The sequence below is a fragment of the Anabrus simplex genome, chromosome 10 (genome assembly GCF_040414725.1).
Source record: "Anabrus simplex isolate iqAnaSimp1 chromosome 10, ASM4041472v1, whole genome shotgun sequence".
Classification (NCBI taxonomy): Eukaryota; Metazoa; Arthropoda; class Insecta; order Orthoptera; family Tettigoniidae; genus Anabrus; species Anabrus simplex.
Window position 1 is genome coordinate 54,913,057 of NC_090274.1, and position 20,948 is coordinate 54,934,004.

General features: G+C 40.1%; 1 protein-coding gene across 1 annotated transcript in view; it reads left to right on the forward strand.

The window, feature by feature from the left end:
- Nucleotides 1–20,948, forward strand: part of LOC136881946 (uncharacterized) — a 99,226-nt gene that overhangs the window by 1,890 nt on the left and 76,388 nt on the right. The window contains exons 2-3 of the mRNA XM_068229443.1: nt 6,855–6,903; nt 18,093–18,235. Coding sequence (XP_068085544.1) covers nt 6,858–6,903; nt 18,093–18,235 — 189 coding nt within the window. The 5' untranslated portion in view covers nt 6,855–6,857. The remainder of the gene's footprint in view (nt 1–6,854; nt 6,904–18,092; nt 18,236–20,948) is intronic.

Consider the following 20,948-nt stretch of genomic DNA (forward strand, 5'->3'; position numbering starts at 1 on the left):
ACTCGCTGAGTCCGAGGGGGAAGACCAACCCTGGAGAGTAAACGGATTAAGAAAGAAACAGACTTGAAAATACATACTTCATAAGTACGTTTTTCGTTACTCGAACTAACACATCTTAATTATTGTTTACCAGCACTGGAGCACCATTTACTGAATGGGAACAGGAGGTGACTGTTGACTTGAACTTGTCATTTGGATCTTATGTGCAGATTACGATTCTGATAACACCAGGGATTCCACCAGGACGAGGTTCATGCGGCATAGAAAGACTAATTTAAGTGTGCCGGTATCAGAAGTTAAGCACTGCCTTCGTGAAGCACAAGCCATGACATACTGGAGCTCCGGTGTCTGGCTCCATGGCTAAATGGTTAGCGTGCTGGCCTTTGGTCACAGGGGTCCTGGGTTCGATTCCCGGCAGGGTCGGGCATTTTAACCATAATTGGTTCATTTTGCTGGGACAGGGGCTGGGTGTATGTGTCGTCTTCATCATCATTTCATCCTCATCACGACGCGCAGGTCACCTATGGGTGAAATTGTTACAGCTTGGCTTTCAGTTATCACAGTCCAGTATTTAATACATGGAAATTTTACATGTTAGGTCCTCTGGACAATAGAGAAATTCACGAAGAAAAAACCTTTGCTCTCGGTCTTTTTTTCTCCTAGGTAAGGTAAGGTAAGGTAAGGTAAGGTAAGGTAAGGTAAGGTAAGGATGTATTCTGCCCGAAGGCAGGTCCGATCCTCCGCAGAGGTGTGCCTGAGCCGGAGTTTACGTACGGTAGGATGTCCAGTTCTTTTCCGCTCCTCCATGCCCTTACCGCCCACCAACAGCGCGTGGCAACCCATCCAAATCTTGACCACGCCCAATGGTGCTTAACTTCGGAGATCACCTACACAATAAAGCATAAAATCATGGATATGATTCTTTGGTTGTTCCCGCCTTAGCAGCCTCTTACATCATGCAGGGGGTACTGGTACTGCATCCTTTGACTCCACTCACAGGGCTGATAAAAATTTCTAATAAATCAAAAGAAAATGCGTGTTTTCTTAGAAGAATGGTTAGGCTCATGAATAATTGTGAGAAAGAAACATTCTAAACCTCAATATTATTATTATTATTATTATTATTATTATTATTATTATTATTATTATTATTATTAGGCAGGCCTGTGGTGTAGGCATAGCATGCCTATAACTTATTCCAAGGCCCTGGGTTCATTTTCCAGCCAGTAATAGGATTTTAATTCTGGACTGAGTAGTAGAATGTAGCTCACTTTATACAATACTGTCTTAGGAGAGGTTGTTCACCAATAAGGGACAAACATGTAATTTCTTGCTCTTTCTGTTTTTTAAAACTAATTTTAGTTTTAAGAAGTATAATAAACAAGATTTCAGTAGTGAAAGCAGTTTTTAACGCCTCATATCGCACTTAAATGTTAAGATGACACCTGAGGTTACGCCCACCTATTTGACAACGTATGCATATTTTTGAAATAAAGTCTGTAATTTCAAACTTCGCGGTATAGCAGTGCGATTTGGTGGCTTATCTTTGATTCTACAGTGCATAGGGGGCGTAGGCCACCGCCGTCGGTGGCGTAGGCGTAGCAACTGTTTCTGCTCGTCAATTGTTTGTCTGGCCATGTTTCACCATGTTTTGATTTGGTTACTGAAACCCCATGTGTTAGTTTATGGTAGTGAATCGAACACACTTTCAGAATGCCTCCTTCTAATAGAAGCTTTAAGAAACGTACTGGAATAGGTGTAAGGAAAGGATGTGGCCAACATATGAAATAGTTGGTAATCAGGAGGCCAGTAGTGAAAATGATGCAGTTTTGACCTACATTGAGGGGCGTGAGGGCTTTAGGCATTGAACCAGGTCAAAACATGCAGAAGATTGGCAATGCAATTGATATCCTAAGGATTAAAAAAAAAAATATATATCAGACATACAGATCCAGGTGGTAACCGCAAAGCAACAGAGAAAGGTGTAGGCCTAGAGATCATGGTGTGACCGGGCGAGTTGGCCGTGCGGTTAGGGTCGTGCAGCTGTGAACTTGCATCCGGGAAATAGGGGGTTCGAATCTCATTGTCGGCAGCCCTGAAGATGGTTCTCCATGGTTTCCCATTTCCACACCAAGCAAATGATGGGGTTGTACCTTAATTAAGGCCACGGCCGCTTCCTTCCCACTCCTAGGCCTTCCCTATCCCATTGTCGCCATAAGACCTATCTGCGTTGGTGCGCCGAAAAAAAAAACCCAGTAAGGTATGCTAAATTTTGGTATAAAACTTCCTTCCTTCCTTCCTTCCTTCCTTCCTTCCTTCCTTCCTTCCTTCCTTCCTTCCTTCCCTCCTCCTATGTACGTTAAACTTAGTTATGTGTGTGTATGAAATAATTTTTCAGCACTTATCTATCCTGGACCATTTGTGTTACTTTTCAGAGGCCCGGCTAGTGACAAAAACATTGGTCTGGATAGGTTAGGTCCGGCTAGTGAGAAAGCCATTGGTCTGGATACGTTAGGTCCGGTTAGTGACAAAGGTATTACTCCAGCCCAGCGGACAACATATTTCTAATGTTATAAGTAAGTGGAAATTAATGAAATCTTACTTGGAGTGCATCTCAGAGGAGAGATGTGTTCATTGCGATGTCCAGGAACCCACCATCCTGACCCAAGCAGCACACTGTATGCCATTTTAATTTCTGAAGCAGCTACTTGCATTCCTATTAGCCAGTGTAAAGTGCCACGTGATCTCATTCCATTCAATAATGTTAATCATAATGTGTTACCAACCCCAGCACAATAAAAGCGTAAGAAAATACAACATATTGCTTGTTCCTATATCACAGGTCTTGTCCAGATCCTATCCTAACTGCCCGCACGGCAAGAACCACTCGAGACCAGTAGTCTTGTCCAGGTCCTATCCTAACCGTCCGCATGGCAAGAAAAAGTCCTCAACAATCGTGTAACAATAATCACCACCACCAGCTATCGAAGCACCACTTACTCATTAGTTCCTAAGTACAGAGGTTGGCAGCACTGAGCACTGCTTGGCAACATCCTTCCCAAGAAGGCCGTGAGCATGTAAACAAATGACAGTCGTTCCGCAGGTGTGAAAGTCTTGTCAGCCGGGCTGGAGTAATGATGTGACAAAATCATTGGTTTGGATTCACTACGTCTGGCTAGTATCAAAACCATTGGTCTGTGATCAAGCAAATGGGGTCTGGGGGCGTAACCCCCCAGGTTAGGGCTGCGAAGCGGCTTTAGGCCTCTATATCTTATTCATATTAAATCATAAGTGGTGCAAGCGGTGTTGAGATCAGTAATTATTGCATCGCTATCTCTCAACTGTTTAAACATGTTATTTGTCTTCGGTGTTCATATTTAATCATGGCTGGTGGTGGCACGAATAGACTCTGTCATTGGCTAAAGATTTGCCCTATGAAACATCACTCCCATAATTCAAGATAGCGAGATGTTATTATTCTTATTAATTTTATGTGCTTATTCTTTCCATTCTTCATCCGGACTAAAACGATGATTACTTTGTAACAGTGCCTCATCTTTTTAGGTCTTTTTATATCGCTTAAGTTGGTCATAACTTCTCTCGCTATCTTGGAATTATGGGAGCGACGTTTCATTGGCAATATCTTCAACCAATGGCAGAGCCCGTTTCCACCACCGTTAGTTATAATTATTGTGTCACTTATCCTGGCGAGGGTTATAAAGTTTTACCATTATTTTTTTAAAAGAAAAATTGACCTTTAGAAAATAACATTCAAAAATTTACTTGTGAATTAATATTTATAAAACCAAACTTAGTGTGCACAAAGCTTCATTATTTAAGTGTGATAAATCCTATTAACTTCTATGCAACGGTCTTTGAGAAGAACGAACATGAATTTGGCAAATTTAACATTGTGAAGATAGGGTGTACCACCTCCTTTAAGCTCTTCATTTCAGGAAGAATACGCACAGTGAGATGATGACACTCTTTACCTAGTATACAGAGTTGAAGACGGGTTGCCATAGTTACAATGGTTAGAACACAGCATGGATGCGGACATCCGCAGATATCTGCGAAGTTAGTATTTTGGAGGATACAAACTGTGTGCCAGTGCGGATAATATGCTAATAATTTCTAAATAATGAAGTTTATTGATTTTCACTCAGGAATACTCTTACTTTTTCTTTTAGTTAGGCGACCTTGGCATTGGTATGGGAGAATGGTGATATACAGGGTGAAGCGTAATTTGCGCACTCGGGCGTCGCAGCGCGACTCCTCACATGCCAGCAATAAAAAAATGTCTCTTACAAAATTTCGTCTTGCGAGTATATCCGGTAGAAAACGGACGTTGAAGAGTAGCAATCTGGCAACACTGTAACCATACGTAGGGTAACTACCGCTGTCAGCACGTTCTCGTCGTGCTGTACAGTTGGTGCAGTGGGTAGAGTTTTTGGTTGGCATGCAGGAGGTCGATGGTTCGATCCTGGGTTGAGGCGCATTTTTTATATGCTAATTTCCATCTGACATTACCTACTGTAATACAGTAAGACACTGTTTCTGAGGTGACATGTATCCTACATTTACAACATTTTGTAACGCTGAAACAACAAATACCTGGTTAGACTAATAAGAAATAGACAGCTGAAACAAACAGGTTTCACATCTAGTAGATGAAGTGGTGCGAATAAATTCACGCTCACGACGTGGAATGGGCGCCTTTCGACCTATGAAAACGATTGTTCGTCCATTTCTAGGATCGTAGTATGTAAGTGCAAATGGTTTCTAGAGGACCCACTGCAATCGCTTTTGATGATTAAGATGCCAGACACCATACCACCTGGACTACATTTACGAAAGAAAAAACATACGCCTGAACCCAACATCGACCACTCGACCTCCTGCATGGTAACCCAAAACTCTATCCACTGTACCAACTGTACAGTACGACTAACTCCTGTTGACAGAGGTAGTTACCATACATGTGGTTACAGTGTTGCCAGATTGCTACTCTTCAACGTCGTTTTTCTGCCGGATATACTCGCAAGACAAAATTTTGTAAGAGACATTTTTTTATTGCTGGCATGTGAGGAGTCGCGCTGCGATGCCCGAGTGCGCGAATTACGCTTCACCCTGTATAGAGTCTTGATACCATAAAACCATAAATCTAATCTAAGCCTAACAGACTCCTGCTCACAATTAATACAAGGAAGGAACAACAGTCAATACGTCAGTAGTTGTCGAAATAGGAAATCTCTCATGACTCTGTGACTGCAGGGGATCTGGTGTCAGGTATCAGATCTGTTGCATTATGTTTCAATACCTTGGCTGTAATATACTGTAGTTGAATATTTACAATATCCGCAGATAACCATTCGCGGATGTGGGTGCATATGAAGGAAGCGCAGATGCGGGTGTTATTTTGTATATCCGTGCAGGGTTCTAACAAAGGTGCTGGGAAATTGATGACTTAATTATATCTATGCTAATAGTGACAATTTGACACAAACAGGGAAACAGAATTTTATAGGTGTGTAGATTAATGGTAGAGGTAAACGGACCTTTCCCTGTGCCTAGTCTAATTGTGGTTGGGATTCTTATGGAATGGTCAGAGCACTTACCCAGAAAGTATAGGGTTTGGGTTTTTGACTACACAGTGCGTATCTGCCAACCCTGTTGATTTACCCGGAAACTTTCAGTTTCTTAACTCGTCTTCCGGTTTTAGGATTTAATTTTACTCCTGCCCAGTATAACCTCCAGTACGGTGTAGACTGCCATGTTGGCTTCGCCGTCTAACGATCTTATTCCAAAGAAAGTGAACACAAGACTGCCCGGAGACACTTCGGCTGATGGCCGGAAGCGCTCTCTGTCAAGGAGAAAACAAGTCATACGTCACGTCCAGGGGATAGATCGACAAAAATGTCGATAGCGGTCAAAGAGTGTGGTATGTTCTAAGAAGTGCGTCACCAAGGCAAACTTGGTGCAGCACAACGGTCAATACTCTTCCCCTAGGATAAATTCTTATGTGTTTTTGTAATTTACGCAAATTCATTTTCAAGCGTATTTATTTGTTGCTTTATTTGGCCTGTCCACCTTCGTGTATCGTGATTCCCTCTCACTATAGCAGCGTGTTTGCCTTGCAGCTGGGAATTCAGGACGGCAATCATCCTACAAGCGAGAGAGGCCACAGACTCTGTTAATTAATCAGGACGAAAGAATGAGTTTGTTATTTTGTGGTTTGCACTGTTTAACATTGTTCTGTGCGTAGTTTTGTTGGAGGTGTTGGCCACGTGTTTTTTCTTGCAGTTCTGTGCTTTTCCCCATTGTCAAAGTCGTCATAAGACATATTGATCTGCTTTGTATGTGATAGTTTTGCGTATTTCAGTGCATTAATGTTCATTCTTTCTATATAATGTTATTGGCTTGAATGTATTTTAGGGAGTTGTGTCAGTGACATTTTCTGGTATTTTCTCTTCACGTTATGGCCACAAAACATAAACGTTCAATTTACGTTCATTTCACATTCTAATAAAGGAAACTATTATGCATTTTATTGTATATGTCGGTGTGATATAAATATTGAGGCCTATTATTCATACGTGTGTGTCATAAATGAGAATGGTTAGGTACAATTTGTTGTAATCATTTTTATGTTTCCTTAGTTTAAGATTTTAAATTTAATGGTCAAGTCGTATTGTAGCTGTAGATATGTATGCCTTTTATCTTGCCTGTTTTTCATCGAGACTTCCCATTTTTGGTTTCCAATAGTTGGCAGGTATGACAGTGTGATGTTTTCATCTTGGAGTCATGACTGCTTTGAGAGCGGCCACTTCTAAGTTGTCTTTCTTTGTTTCTAGGAGATGAAGAGAAGAAACGGTAATCCGAATGACACAACTTTCATGTTGGGTGAGTACAACTATCAGTGAATTAGCCTACTGCATTTTGCTGATTGATTTTTGCATGAGCGATGCACAGTCAATGCTGCTTACTACTGTGAGCTGTTGAACAAGGCGATAGTTGCATATAGCCACAAAAGAGGAGACCAACCAATTCGACAGGTCATCCTCCTCCATGACAATGCGCGGCCCCATACTGCAGCTCTGTCTCCAAGCTACAGGAAATGCACTGGACTACACTTGATCATCCTCCTTACAGCCCAGACTTATCACCCTGCGATTTCCATTTTTTCAGACCGCTTAAAGAAGCTCTAGGAGGGCAATGTTTTGAATATGACGAGAGTGTGGAAGACTTCGTGCGTAACTGGCTGGTGACACAACCCTGTTTTTATGATGGCATCTAGAAGCTGCCCATATGCTGGAACAAATGCATTTCCAAAGCAGGAAACTATATGGAAAAATAAATTGTAATTGCCTTGTGTTTTTCAGTAAATTAATTTAAATAAAAAATAAAATCCTGTTTATATTTGATCCCCCTTGTAATAAATGGGACTGTTCTTCTGCCAGGCATAGATTCTCCTTTAACTCAACGCATGTGTGAATGATTTGTTGAGAGTTTAGAATTTGTGTAGGGATTATTTCCATTAAGTTTTATATATTTAATTTTAAATCTATGTGATGCTTTTGATTAAATGAAGCTTTGAAATTTAAATTATAAGCTAAGATACCTTATTATTTTAGATTCATGCATTTGGCTGAGCTATTCTTTCAATTTGTTACACCAAAAAGCAGAAAATTGTTTAAAACCTGTTCAAATTTCTGCACAAATGAATAAGGGTCTATAGTTCAGCAAAGAATTAATGTATGGTGCTGGGTTATTCTAGTCAGTTTTGCACAACTTCCCTAGCCCTCCTCCAGTTTGTCCTAGATTCTCTTGTTTGGTGAATGGGGAGGTAATGCATGCAGTTTTAAAATTTCACACAGAACTGTTTGACTTGTGATACTGCGCTGGTCCTCGATATAGCACCACTTTGTCACTAGCTGGAAGTTGTTTATTCTTTCAGGTATAATTCTGTTGTTTGAGTCATCAGTCCATAGACTGGTTGCATGCAGCTCTCTGTGCCAGCCTATCATGTGCTAAACTTTTCATTTCTATGAAACTACTGCATCCTACATCTACTCTAAATGTGTTTGTCATATTCATACTTTGTGGTTTACCCCTACAATCCTTACAGCCTACACTTCCCTCAAGAAGCAACTGAACAAGTTCTGGGTGTATAAAGATGTGCCCTTTCATTCCATATCTTTTTTTCCATGGCTAAATGGTTAGCGTGCTGGCCTTTGGTCACAGGGGTCCCGGGTTCAATTCCTGGCAGGGTCGGGAATTTTAACCTTAATTGGTTAATTTTGCTGGCATGGGGGCTGGGTGTATGTGTCGTCTTCATCATCATTTCATCCTCATCACGACGCGCAGGTCACCTACGGGTGTCAAATCAAAAGACCTGTATCTGGCGAGCCGAACATGTCCTCGGACACTCCCGGCACTAAAAGCCATACGCCATTTCATTTCATTCTCATCAATTTTAGACAAATTGATCTATCATCAATTAGATTCTTAATATCTTCATTCACGATTTGACCTATCCATCTCACTTTCAGCATTCTTCTGTAACACCACATTTGAAAAGCTTCTATTCTTTCTTTCTGAACTAGTTATTTTTATACGTTTCATTTCATACAATGCCACACTCCACACAAAAGGCTTCAAAAACATCTTTCTAATTCCTATATTGATCTTCGAAGTGAGCAAATTTCTTTTCTTAAGAAAGATCTTCCTAACTTGTGCTAGTCTGTTTTATGTCCTTACTTCTGCCATCATTGGTTATTTTACTACCCAAATAACAACATTCATCTACTTCCTTTTTAAGATTTCGTTTCCTAATCTAAAATAACCTGCTTCACCTGACTTCGTTCGAATGCACTACGTAACTTTTGTTTTGGACTTACTAATTTTCATCATGTACTCCTTCTCTAAGACTCTGTCCATACAATTCAGCAATTCCTACAGATCCTCTGCAGTCTCAGATAAAATGAGATAATTGGCAAATCTCAGGGGTTTGATTTCCTCTCCTTGGATTGTGACTGTTTTGAAATTCCTCTTTGATTTCCTTTACTTCCTGTTCTATATAAACATAGAAAGTGAGAGCAGACAAACTGCAGCCTTGTTTGACTCCTTTGTGGATTGCTGCTCCTTTTTCAATGCCCTGTTTTCTTTCTTCAGGTAGTCTCTAAATTTATTCCTAAATTAGTGTTGACAAACCAAAGAACCTAACAGTTATAAAAAGGTCATTCCCACAGTCTTACTGTGAAGAGAGGACCTTACCCAATTGAACAGCATGTCAGTGCATCGACCATGGTTGGTGCAGATCTTGTTCATAGCGATCCATAGCTTGCGAGGCAGATCATAACCAGAGGGTTTTTCAGCAGACTGCAATGTGTATTGAAATGATTTGAGGAATTTGAGGATTTGGACCTTGACAAATCCTATGTCTTGTGTTTTACTTGAACTTGTTTTCTTTAAAGATTGTATTTGATTGGAGAGTTTGTGTTCTCCCAGTTTATATTTGAGGCGTCTAGTATCAAAACCGGCCAAGTCACAAAATTTACGAAAATGAGTTAAGGTTATCAATTTGAAGTAGAAGTATAGCACTATCAGGTGAAACAAGAATATGCTTTAAAATCGTCCATGTCTTCATGTTATAGAGCACTGAATTCTCGGTCGTGCAACAGAATCGGCCAAGTCATGCAGCCAGTGAATTCAAAACCGGCCAAGTCAAGGAACAAGCGACAATCTTTATGATGCAGCATTATTGTCTGGAATCTTGTGTTGTTACATTAAGCAACAATGTGATAATATCAGTAGGCAAAATCGTTCCTTGTAATGTATATTCTTTGAAGTCATAATATTTTGTTTTTTGTTCGTTTGCAACACTGATTTACGTATTCGCGGGCTTCTTACCGTCATTGGCGCCAAAGCAATCCTATTTCCGATGTGCTCGTATTTTGTCATTATTGTGTGCTGTAACGTGGGTATTGTTCCGAGTGGTGAACTGAAAGATTTACTTTCATACCTTGTGAAATTGTACAAAATTGCAACAAAAACGGCCAAGTCAAAATTTAAATTAACAAAAAAAAGATGGGTTAATTATGAGTTAGATTTCTCAAAACAGCGGAACTTAAATATTAAACCATTAAGGATATAACTGCAAAAGTCCATATTGAAAAATATGTCTTGAGTGACTTGGCCGGTTTTGATACTACACGCCTCATTTGTCAGAGACTCAAGAGAGACATTTCAACTTGGGACTTGTAAAGTTGTAGTAAAATTCTCAATTGGTCACCAGTTCAGCTCTTCTTTTACAGACTGTGATCCCCTTTCACACTGTATCTCTGTTGATTAATTAAACTGTTATAAACCCATGTGTAGAGAGATAGGAACATGAGAAGGATTCAAGATAGGATAAACACACAAGTCCAGTGTGAGAAGAGGAGGCAAGAGGCGAACATGAAAACATTGAAGGACGTTCTCCACATCTTAGTGCAATGATGATGATGATGATGATGATGATCATATGAAAGTATCACTAAATGTTGATCGTGCTCTAGTATGAAGCAGTCATGATAGCTTTATCACAGACTGTAATAATGTTTTCAAGTTGGGTTTCCCTCCCGGGCAGTGTGGACAGTGAAATAGATGCTACACACCTTGCAACACAGTCGCAGTCGGCATTCTGTGCATAACCCCATCTTTAGAATGTAGCCTTGGTTCTAGGCATTACAATTCAACTCCTGTGGATGGGGAATGCAGGCGAAGAATGCACCCACGGTACCCCTTGCTTGTCATAAGGGGTGACCAAGGGATGATGAAATTAGAACCATGGTACTACCTGTGATTAGTACCACAACGTGAGGAATACCATGGGTCGGCATTATTTGCTATTAGTACCACCATGTGAGGAACACCACAGGTATTGGCTTCGCCTGTGGTTATTATCTACCATCATGTGTATCCCACTGTGGTGGTGGAGGGCAGGGGGCACTCGAATGTGAGAAAAGGTGTCGTACGCTGCGCTGGAATTTATCGGTTTCCCTGTGTTCAGAATGGGTCTGAGTTACCTAAACACCATAGGTGTATGTTTCCTCTGATTAATACCACTATGTGAGGAACACCACGGGTTTGGCTGGCGCCTGTGATTAGTACCACTATTTGAAGAACAGCATGGTTCTGCTTTACCAGTGATTAGTACTTTTTATTGCAAGCATCATCTCAGAATTTGATCCACTGATTGGTTTAGCTTCATGGTCATTTTTTCATCATTTGTTTTATATTTTAGTCAGTGGATACATTTTGAAGTTTTGATTGTTTCATTTCGTTGCACCTCATTCCAGTATGGGCCGATGATGATCTAGCTGTTAGGCCCCTTTTAAACAACAAACATCCAGTTCTTATCTTATTAAGTCTTCCAGACAAGCCAAGATTATGAAGTAGGGTAAGTTCCTTTAAGAGCGCGCGGTCTCACAAGAGTGCGCAGTTCAAAATTCCGAAGTTGGCAGCAGTGTAAGATATCGGTGATGAGGTATTCAGTCGACTGTGTGTAGCCGTTGTCCATGTACTGTATCGCTGAAGCCTTGTGATTTCTACTGTTCTTGTTACAGGTAAGAATCTGTTTTCACTCATTTTTGTATAATATTCTGAACCTGTATGTTAGTACTTGCACACCCCTGGAAGACTTCGGTATGTTTATCTTTTGTCTTATAAGAGAGAAGAGTTCATTACCTTTGTTACTGACACAGTTCAACCTTCTGTCCTGCATGCTCGTGCTATCTAGCGAGTAAAACATAAAACTACTACCGAGCCCTTAAGAGCGTGCAGTGGATTGTCCTGCAAGAGGGCGCGCGCGCTCTTGTAGGACGTCAGTGCGCGCTCTTACGGGACTACTTGTTTAAGCTTCGTCTTATGCTTTAACATTTTATTTTTCAGGGTTAAAATGTCTTATTATAAGAGAAAATCAAATCGAAAGCTTATTTTCACCGAAGCTGTTTTGAATGATTGCTGGGAAAGACTAGAGAAAGGAGAGAGTAAAAGAAAAATAGCTGAATCACTTGGAGTGAATGAATCAACATTACAGAAAAGACTGAAAGCTGTAAGTACACACTTGAGGTTAAAAAGAGTTGATTAACATTTGTATCTGCTTATTTATCTCTGGAATGTCCATATTTCATAGAAATTTCACCAATCCGTTGTATTTTCAGGGCACAGTTCCGACATCTCTCGGAAGAATGAAGCCAATATTCAGCCCCGATCAGGAGCAGATGTTAGTAGAGCATGTGAAGGACTTGGATGCTAGGTTTTATGGCATAACATGGAGGCAGCTAATGCAGCTAATGCAGCTTGCGTTTCAATTCGCAAAGAACAACAACATCGCCAACAATTTCAATGAAAAAAGAAAAATGGCTGGAAAAAACTGGGTCTATGGGTTTTGCAAGCGAAACCACCTCGCACTTCACGCTCCCGAGAAGTGCAGTCTAGGTAGAGCCATAGGGTTCAATAAAGTACAATGCCGGAGATTTTTCACTAATTTGAAGACGGTAATAGAAGAGAAACATATCCCTCCCCACAGGACATTCAACATGGATGAGAGTGCCATTTCCACTGTCCCTAACCGCATTCCAAAAGTTATTTCGCCAAAAGGGAAACGGCATGTTGCAAAGGTTGTTTCAGCTGAGAGGGGTCAAACGGTGACAGTTGTGTGTTGCTTTTCTCCCACTGGTATTTTCATTCCTTCTGCCATCGTCTTCTCCCGAAAGAGAATGAATGTTCAATTGTACCAAGATGCCCCAGAAGGGACCCTGCCACTTATGTCAGACTCGGGCTACATGAATACAGAACTCTTTCTCGACTGGTTGAAACACTTTGAACAATTTGTTAAACCAAGTGAAGAAGATCCTGTTCTGCTTATTATGGACAACCATATCTCGCACTGTAGTTTGGATGCAGTTATGTTCTGTAGGGACAAGTTCATTACATTACTAACACTTCCTCCACATGCTAGTCACATGCTGCAACCCCTTGACAAAGGATTTTTTGGACCCTTAAAATCAGCTTTTTCAACTGAATGTGACAAGTGGATGTTCAATCACCCTGGAAGAGCAATCACTCTGAAGGATCTTTCCTCTCTCTTCCGTTCTGCCTATGAAAATTTTCCGCAATAGGCCAACATATACATGATTATAAACATAAATTTTATGGTATGAATAACGACATAGACATCATTGAAATAATAAATAAAGGCCCCACACTCGATTTCACCGAACAATTCTACATCTCACTCGATCAATACAATAACCCAAATTTTAACCTTAACGATCTTTCCGAAAAACCTACAATACTTTTTGACACTTTTATCAAAATAATGAACACTCTTAAAATACCAAAAAACCGATCCATCTTCAAAACAATACACAACACGCTTACATATTTCCCCTACCATCGCACGCGCCCACCTGATCACAGTCCCGCCTCTACCGCGTTGCCTCCTTCCCCTAACTCAGTAACTCCGCCCCTCCCTGCTCCCTTCTAGGCCTTGTCCCTCTTCAGCCTGTCAGTTCCACTACGTTCCGTCTACCATCAACTTGGCACCTGAGGTGAGTTTCTCATTCATCAACACTTCGCGAAATTTAACTCCCTTTCGTTCTTAAATACGGTAACTTTATATTGCGTTTTATTTTATTTCTTATAGGTTCCGACTTGGATCAGGATCCTTTCTAATCAATTTATGTAATCACAACCTACAATATAAGATCTACAAGCACCATTTCAGCCAGGACTTTTGTTACTTCTCAGCAAGATGATATACAACCACTGTCGATATGTATAATTGTTTAATAGGACTTGCTGATCATCTACATCAACAAGCAGTGACCCATTTAAATTGTTCAATTTTACTTATATTGATATTTTACATAATCATCTGCTCCTCAAGTCCAAGTTGTAGCCTCAGCTGAACTTTACCATATATTTTAAGTGGAACACCATTAACTAAATGTTTTATCAACTTTTAACTTGTCACACATGACTATATATCTCGAGTGTTAAAAACACCAAAATCAAGCCTACAAACATATTTACTACAACCTTAGCTGAACTACATCACATATTTTAAGTGGAACACCATTTAACTAAATGTTTGAACACCTTTAACTTGTCAAACATAGCTATATGTCTTGAGTGCCAAAACTTCATAGATTTACACCTATAAACATACTCTGCTATAGCTATAATATAACAGCAGATTTTTAACACGTCATTTCAATTAAAATTTTTTATAAATGTACACCCTACAGGACATGATTTTTCTTAATCGTGATTTTTTACCTGGACATGTTCACACCTTTTTGTAGATAGATAATGTATAATTTTATATTCACTGTTATATCATACCTGAAATATTGTAAGGTTTATTGTCCTCGATTAATTGTTCTTGGCTGATGATGACAGGGACACTGTCGAAACCGGTCCCGAGTGTATAAAAATGTGAAGGTTTAACTGTAACGTAAAACTGTCACATAATATAATGTATTGAAAAGGTGGAACTTATTGTACTTTTCTTTGATGTGAATTCTGCTTCAATACGGAACCCAAATATGAAGTTCTTAACTTTAAATATGAAAGAGTGGCAACGCTTGAAAAAGCAAATAATTCTTTCAAGGCTATGGGGATTTATCCATACAACCCGGATGTTTTCTCAGATGAAGATTTCGAACCTTTGGCCGTTACGAGCCGCCCTCCACCCTCAGAAGAACCTGAAGAAAACAGTGTCATTGCTGATACGCCTAATGCAAATATAAGGAAATAGTGTCACCTTCAACTCTCCTCCCTCTTCCAAAAGCAACTCACGAAGAGAAGCGAAAGAGGAAAGGTAAAAAGTCCGAAGTTATGACGGGATCTCCATTTAAAAATGCGTTAATGGCTTCCACGTCAAGCGCAGGTGAGAAAGGACGAAAATCCAGCAAGTCTACAAAAAAGAAAAAGATCTTTGATGTATAACTTCCACAAAATGCACACCGGTTGAGGACAGTATCTTCTGCCCAGGATGTGATGAAAAGTATGAAGAACCTTTAGTTGAAGATTGGATTCAATGTAAAGACTGTAAACAGTGGTGGCATGATGCCTGTTCTAGCTATGAGGGCGCTGGCGTGTTCAAATGTGACTCCTGTTAGGCGCGCACTCATAGAGGACCTACTGCACACTCTTACAGGCATATGCCTCCAAGAGCGCGCATTTCTCATGTTTTACATTTTATATTATTTCTACTATTTTACCATTTGAGTTGTGTTTTGCTGATATGTATGTAGTGCCCAGGATATCAGTAAATACCTTTGTGCAAACTATTTGTTACTTTATGATTTCTTTCTCATGTTATGGCGGTCCTAACGTTAAGTGCGTACTCTTGGAGGAACCTACCCTATCTGCTAGTATTCCTTCTTTTGTAGATAAGTCAGGTAGTGTGTACTGTTGCAGCCAGTATTAATTCCTGAGGGTGCTTGGTGTGGCTGGAGTTGCCCTGGTGTTATTAATAAAACACCTTCATGACTCTATTCTACTTCATGACCATAGACAGTTCTGTTTGTTTTTCAATTTCAGCTGCTACTTGCCATCTGAAGGTGGAGCCATGCCACAAATGTGGTATAGCTTCTCGACGTTTGTTGGTTTGAGGCAGCCTGAAACTGCATGGCATGTATCGTTCGAAGCAACATCCACTTTCTTCAAATAAATATGCTTGCTCCTCATTCCCCACAATTCTTCTTAGCATTGTCCCGCTGGTGCAGGATCCATTTTCTTGGTCATTTAATGCCATCTTGTCAGGTCTCTTGCATCGGCAATTTGTAGGCCAACATTTTAAAAGTTACAATTTATTGCCTTGCCATTGCTGGTTTGGTTGACGTCTGGGGCGTAGATCTTCCAACATCAAATGGACAGTTGGCAACAATACTTGGTATCCGCAATTGGAGCGACACACGTGTGCTCTTGAATTGTGAAATTTCTGACATAGTCGGTAAAGGGGATATCGTTCAAAGCAATATCCACTTTCTTCAAATAAATATGCTTTCTCCTCATCCCTACCCAATTTTTCTTCTGCTTCTTCTTAGAGTAGTAGAGTCAACAGTTCCGCACGCTTTAATTGCAGTACTGTAATAAAATTACTGTATACAGTATTCAGTTCAACAGTAACAAAATGTTTCATTATTTCAGATTGCTTCGCGCTTTGTTGAACAAAGCAATTAATCTACACCAGCTGATGTATTGTTAATTATACGGTGGCGCAATATACAGTAGTTGCATGACAACGCTGCACCAAGAAAATTCAGAAGAAATCGCTGACTTTATACAATGAGTGACATTATGTAAACATTTAAATGTTAATATACAGTATGCACCTTTTCTTAACAGAGTTTATGCATTTTTATTTTGACATTTAACTTCCAAAAATATTTACCATGCATCATCTGAAAAAAACGCATCAACCAAAGTGGCTCCGCCCCCTTTACTTCAGATAAACGGGGTTCTACTGTAGTACTAAAAACATAAAATTAAGCAATTTCCTCAATTCTGCAAAAAGTTGAAGGGCTAAAGGGCCCAGGAAGGTTTTAAATTGAGTGTCCTGGGTAGCTCTATCAAACTAATAAAACAAATTTAAAAAATCACCTCCGGCCTAAATGTAGTTCCGAAAAAACAGCCTAAAATAGCTTGTTTCTTTACTAGTTTTCTTTTTGATTCAAATCCTAGCCAAATTAACTTGTGTACAGTATTCTTTCTCTAATGTGTTCCTTGGTTCAATACTCTCGGAAGTTTTATGACTTTTTTGAAAAATGTTTAAATGAATGTAGTTAGAAGGGCTTAAGTGAAACTCTGCATTGACTCACATTAGCGCTTGTAGTGGTAGAAAAAGGCAAATTTGAATCTAATTGACCAGATAACGGCGATTAAGAAAGGGATAGTAATTTTTTGGAATAAATAAGAAATTATATATATATATTATTTTTATTTATTTATTTATTTACATAGTTTACGCCCACATTGGAGCACTTAAATCAAACCCAAATACATTTACGTTAACAAAGAATTAACTGAAGATTTAGCTTGCATCATCTTCTTCCTTTCCCAAAACCTCTTCATTCTGGCTGACCTGGCTGCCCTTTCTTCATCAGATATGACATTATTAATATTATTAATCGATACGGCCACCTGTGGGCCACGTTTACACAATCTTCCTTCTGTCACGCAGACTGATACCCTCCTCTTTACACTCTCGCCAAAGATTCTTGAGTCTTTGACTTCTTCTTGCTCGTTCTTCCACCGAGATGTTCCGTGGCTTCACATGTTGCTCTTCAGACGCATCCCTCAATCCCGCAACATATTGTTTGTGTTGTACAGTTTTTAATGACAATCTTATTTGTTTGTTCTTAAGAATCCCTTTTTCTTCTCTATTTTCAATTTGCTTCATTGTAATATTCAGCTCTTCTAAATCATTCTGAACTTCTTTAAACCAATTATTTTTTGTTTTACTTTTCCAAAAGTAATTAAATAGTTGTTTTATTATCCTATTATCATTTAATCTAGAAAGATGACAGAAAAAGGCAATTCTTCTTTTTCTCATCGTATCTATTATAGATTCACTTTCCCTATAAACCACTGCATTAGGCAATAATCTCCATTGTCCATCCACGTGATGTTTTTTATTAATGATTGTTCTGAGTATCCTTCTGTCAACCTTTTGCAGTGTATCAGTTGTTGCTTTGGTGTTCAATTTAAATAGTGTTTCATAAGCATAAGTCGCTTCAGGTTTAATGACGGAACAGTAGTGTTGAAGTTTAGCATTTATTGAAAGAGATTTTTTCTTGTACATTGGCCATGTAATTCATTGTGCTTTTTATTTTATTCACCTAAAATTTGTAGCTCATATCCCTAAGGATGTTTTCAACATTGATTTGCTTGTCCGAAAGGCTAGAATAGTGGAGTTTTATATTTTCTATCGCTTCCTTTTTCCACACTGTTTCATACTATGTTCCCGTCTTCTCTCTACACAGGACTTGTTCCTTCTATTAATAAATAAGAATTTTTCAATTTTTTATTTTCAGATTATGACCAACTTTTTGCTTGTAATAAAGAACTTGCACTCGAGAATGCTAGGTTAAAAAGCTTACTAAGAAGTTATGACACCTGCATCAAGGAGAATGTTATCCACAGGATATCCTGCGTACAGGCATTAAGACAAGGCCGGGTAAGGCATAACTCCTGAAACTTGAAGGTTTATTAATGCATGACTGAGGTTGTTATTGGGCAGTAAGTATACACAGAACCATAACTATGGACATGCAGAGCTCTAGCAAATTTAATTTCTCTGACATCACATCCATTATTATTTACTTCATAATACACTGGGTGGCCGAAAGTCATGGGAAGGGGTGTCCCATTAGAAAATGTGCCATGTATGACCCCTGAGTGTTGCGGCTAGCTGCCGAGTAGTCTGTCACAGACACCAGTGTCGTGAGGATGGCAACACGTCGCGAGTTAACAGACTTTGAACGTGGGAAGATCATCGGCACATAGTGCAAGAGTCGTAGCATTACGGAGATTATACGCAAATTAGGGTTTCTAAGGTAAACAGTGTCGAGGGTGAATTTTCAATATCGCAGAGAGAATGTTACCACTCGCATAAATCGCTGCACGGGAAGATCACAGGTGTTTGACCGGCTACTCTGAGTCAGATTACTGCCCGGTTGAATGCTACGAGTGAGGAACCCATTTCTACCTGGCCTGTAAGGAGGCAACTGCACTGCATAGGCTCCACCAGCTGATGAGCAACTTGTGTCCCTTTTGCTGACACCGACACAGAGATAAACTGTTGATACACTTAACCATAACAGGTATTTTATTTGATCCTGTATTGACTTGTATAAATCTATTAAAGAAACTATTTAAAATAGTTTATGTTGGGTCCACATTGTCGATACACTTTTAATGATAGAAAATTATTTGTTATATCATATATATTTTTCAGGAACAATATACATTTCCTTCATTAAAAGTGTATTGACAAGGTGGACCAACAGAAACTATTTTAAATAGTTTCTTTAACACATTGCTGATCGGATGCTTGAGCTTGTCACATACCCTGTGGACCGAACATCTTTCTACTAAGCATACTAGGGTGCACTTGATTATAAAAATGTACGCAAATATTAAACCAGTCAAGATTTTGTCTCTAAAGTTGGTACGAGTACTCAACCAATGCCCCTAGTAGTACTTCAACATATCTAAGATAAGCAATAAAATGCGTGTTAATTCAACAACCCATCATTAATGTTTACATTGTTGTCGTCGTCTGAGTCACTTGAATAAATAAGCACACTAGGTAAATTACGGCGTGTAGAGGCTTGAATATCACTTCCACTATCACTCTCACATTCAGTTTCCACTAATTCATTATCACTATATCCATTTGAATGATCATCGGCATATAATTCTTATCGTCGTCAGCTAACACCGTATTCCGCGGGCGCTCCATCTTGTCATTGACTGAACCGGCAGAAAGAAAGTCGATGTTTCGAAACTAAATCAAAGAATAAAAGAGGCCGTGAATAAAAGAAAAGTTGCAGATATACATCTACGATTTATTCTACTCAATGTGCAAGTTCGAAATAGTTCAATATATTGTCAAGAGATGTCACAGGAAGACCGAAAACAATGTCGTGAATAAAACCGAGATTTCTCGGGGCCCGTCACCTACCGCTGGCGAGCGTACTACGAGATTTCTCGGGGCCCGTCACCCATGTGTTAACAGAGATAAGTCTTGCATGGGCCTGTGAAGATCAGCAAGGGACCATGGAACAGTGGCAGCATGTGGAATGGCCCGATGAATCCTGGTTCCAGTTATCAGGCTGATGGGCGCGTGATATTGTGGTGCATGCCCCATGAAGCTATGGATCCTGCATGTCAACAAGATTGTGTCCAGGTGGGTGGTGGTTTGGTTCTGGTCTGGGCCTTCTCATTGTCGCAATTAGGCCCCATTGTCCAGCTGCAGGGAGCGCTGACAGGTGCAGTTTATGTGGACGTTCTTTCAGACAATCTACATCCCTTTGTGGTCCTAGAGTACCCTGTTGGAGATGCCGTGTTTCGACAGGACAATGCGTCATGTCACCGCTCTGAGGTGGCACACAGGTGGCTGGAGGAGCACTCCAGTGAAGTGAAGACCATGGATTGTACCTTCAGAACCCCTGATCTTAGTCCAATCAAGCATTTATGGGATGCTGTCAATGCTGGTGTACGCTCCATGAACACCGCATCAACTACTCGAGACCATTTGTGGGTAGCAGTGCAAGATGCATCGGTCCAGATACCCCCAATAACCTTGTAGTGTCGGTGCCTCGCCGTATTGCTGCCGTTTTTGAGGGCTTGCGGAGGAGCAACTAATTGTCGCATTCAGTGTCTTCCCATGACTTTCGGCCACTAAGTGTATGTAAACATTGTATCCTGCATATTGAAATTCATAATTCTAGTTAAGTTATGTGCAAATTATTTTGATTTTATTTGCATCCCAGCACTTTTAAATTCATCATCATCATCATCATCATCATCAGTTTTCCACTCCAGTTGCCCGGGTGTGGTTTACGAGCACTCTCCACTTCTGTCTGTCCATGAACCACTCTTCTCTCAAGAGGACATCCCAGCTGATTCCTCTTGTTCCTATGTCCTCTTTCACTTGGTCCAGCCACCTCTTCCTAGGTCTTCCTACCGGTCGTTTTCCGGCCACGACTGTGTGTAGCCATTGTTTTGCTGACCTTCCATCGTCCATTCGTTTGACATGGCCAAACCATTTCAAACGGGCCCTTGTCACTTTTTCATTCACACCAGCTTGCTCCCTTATTCTTTCATTCCTTACCCTGTCCCTTTTTGTCTTCTGTACCATAGTTCGTAAGAACTTCATTTCTGCG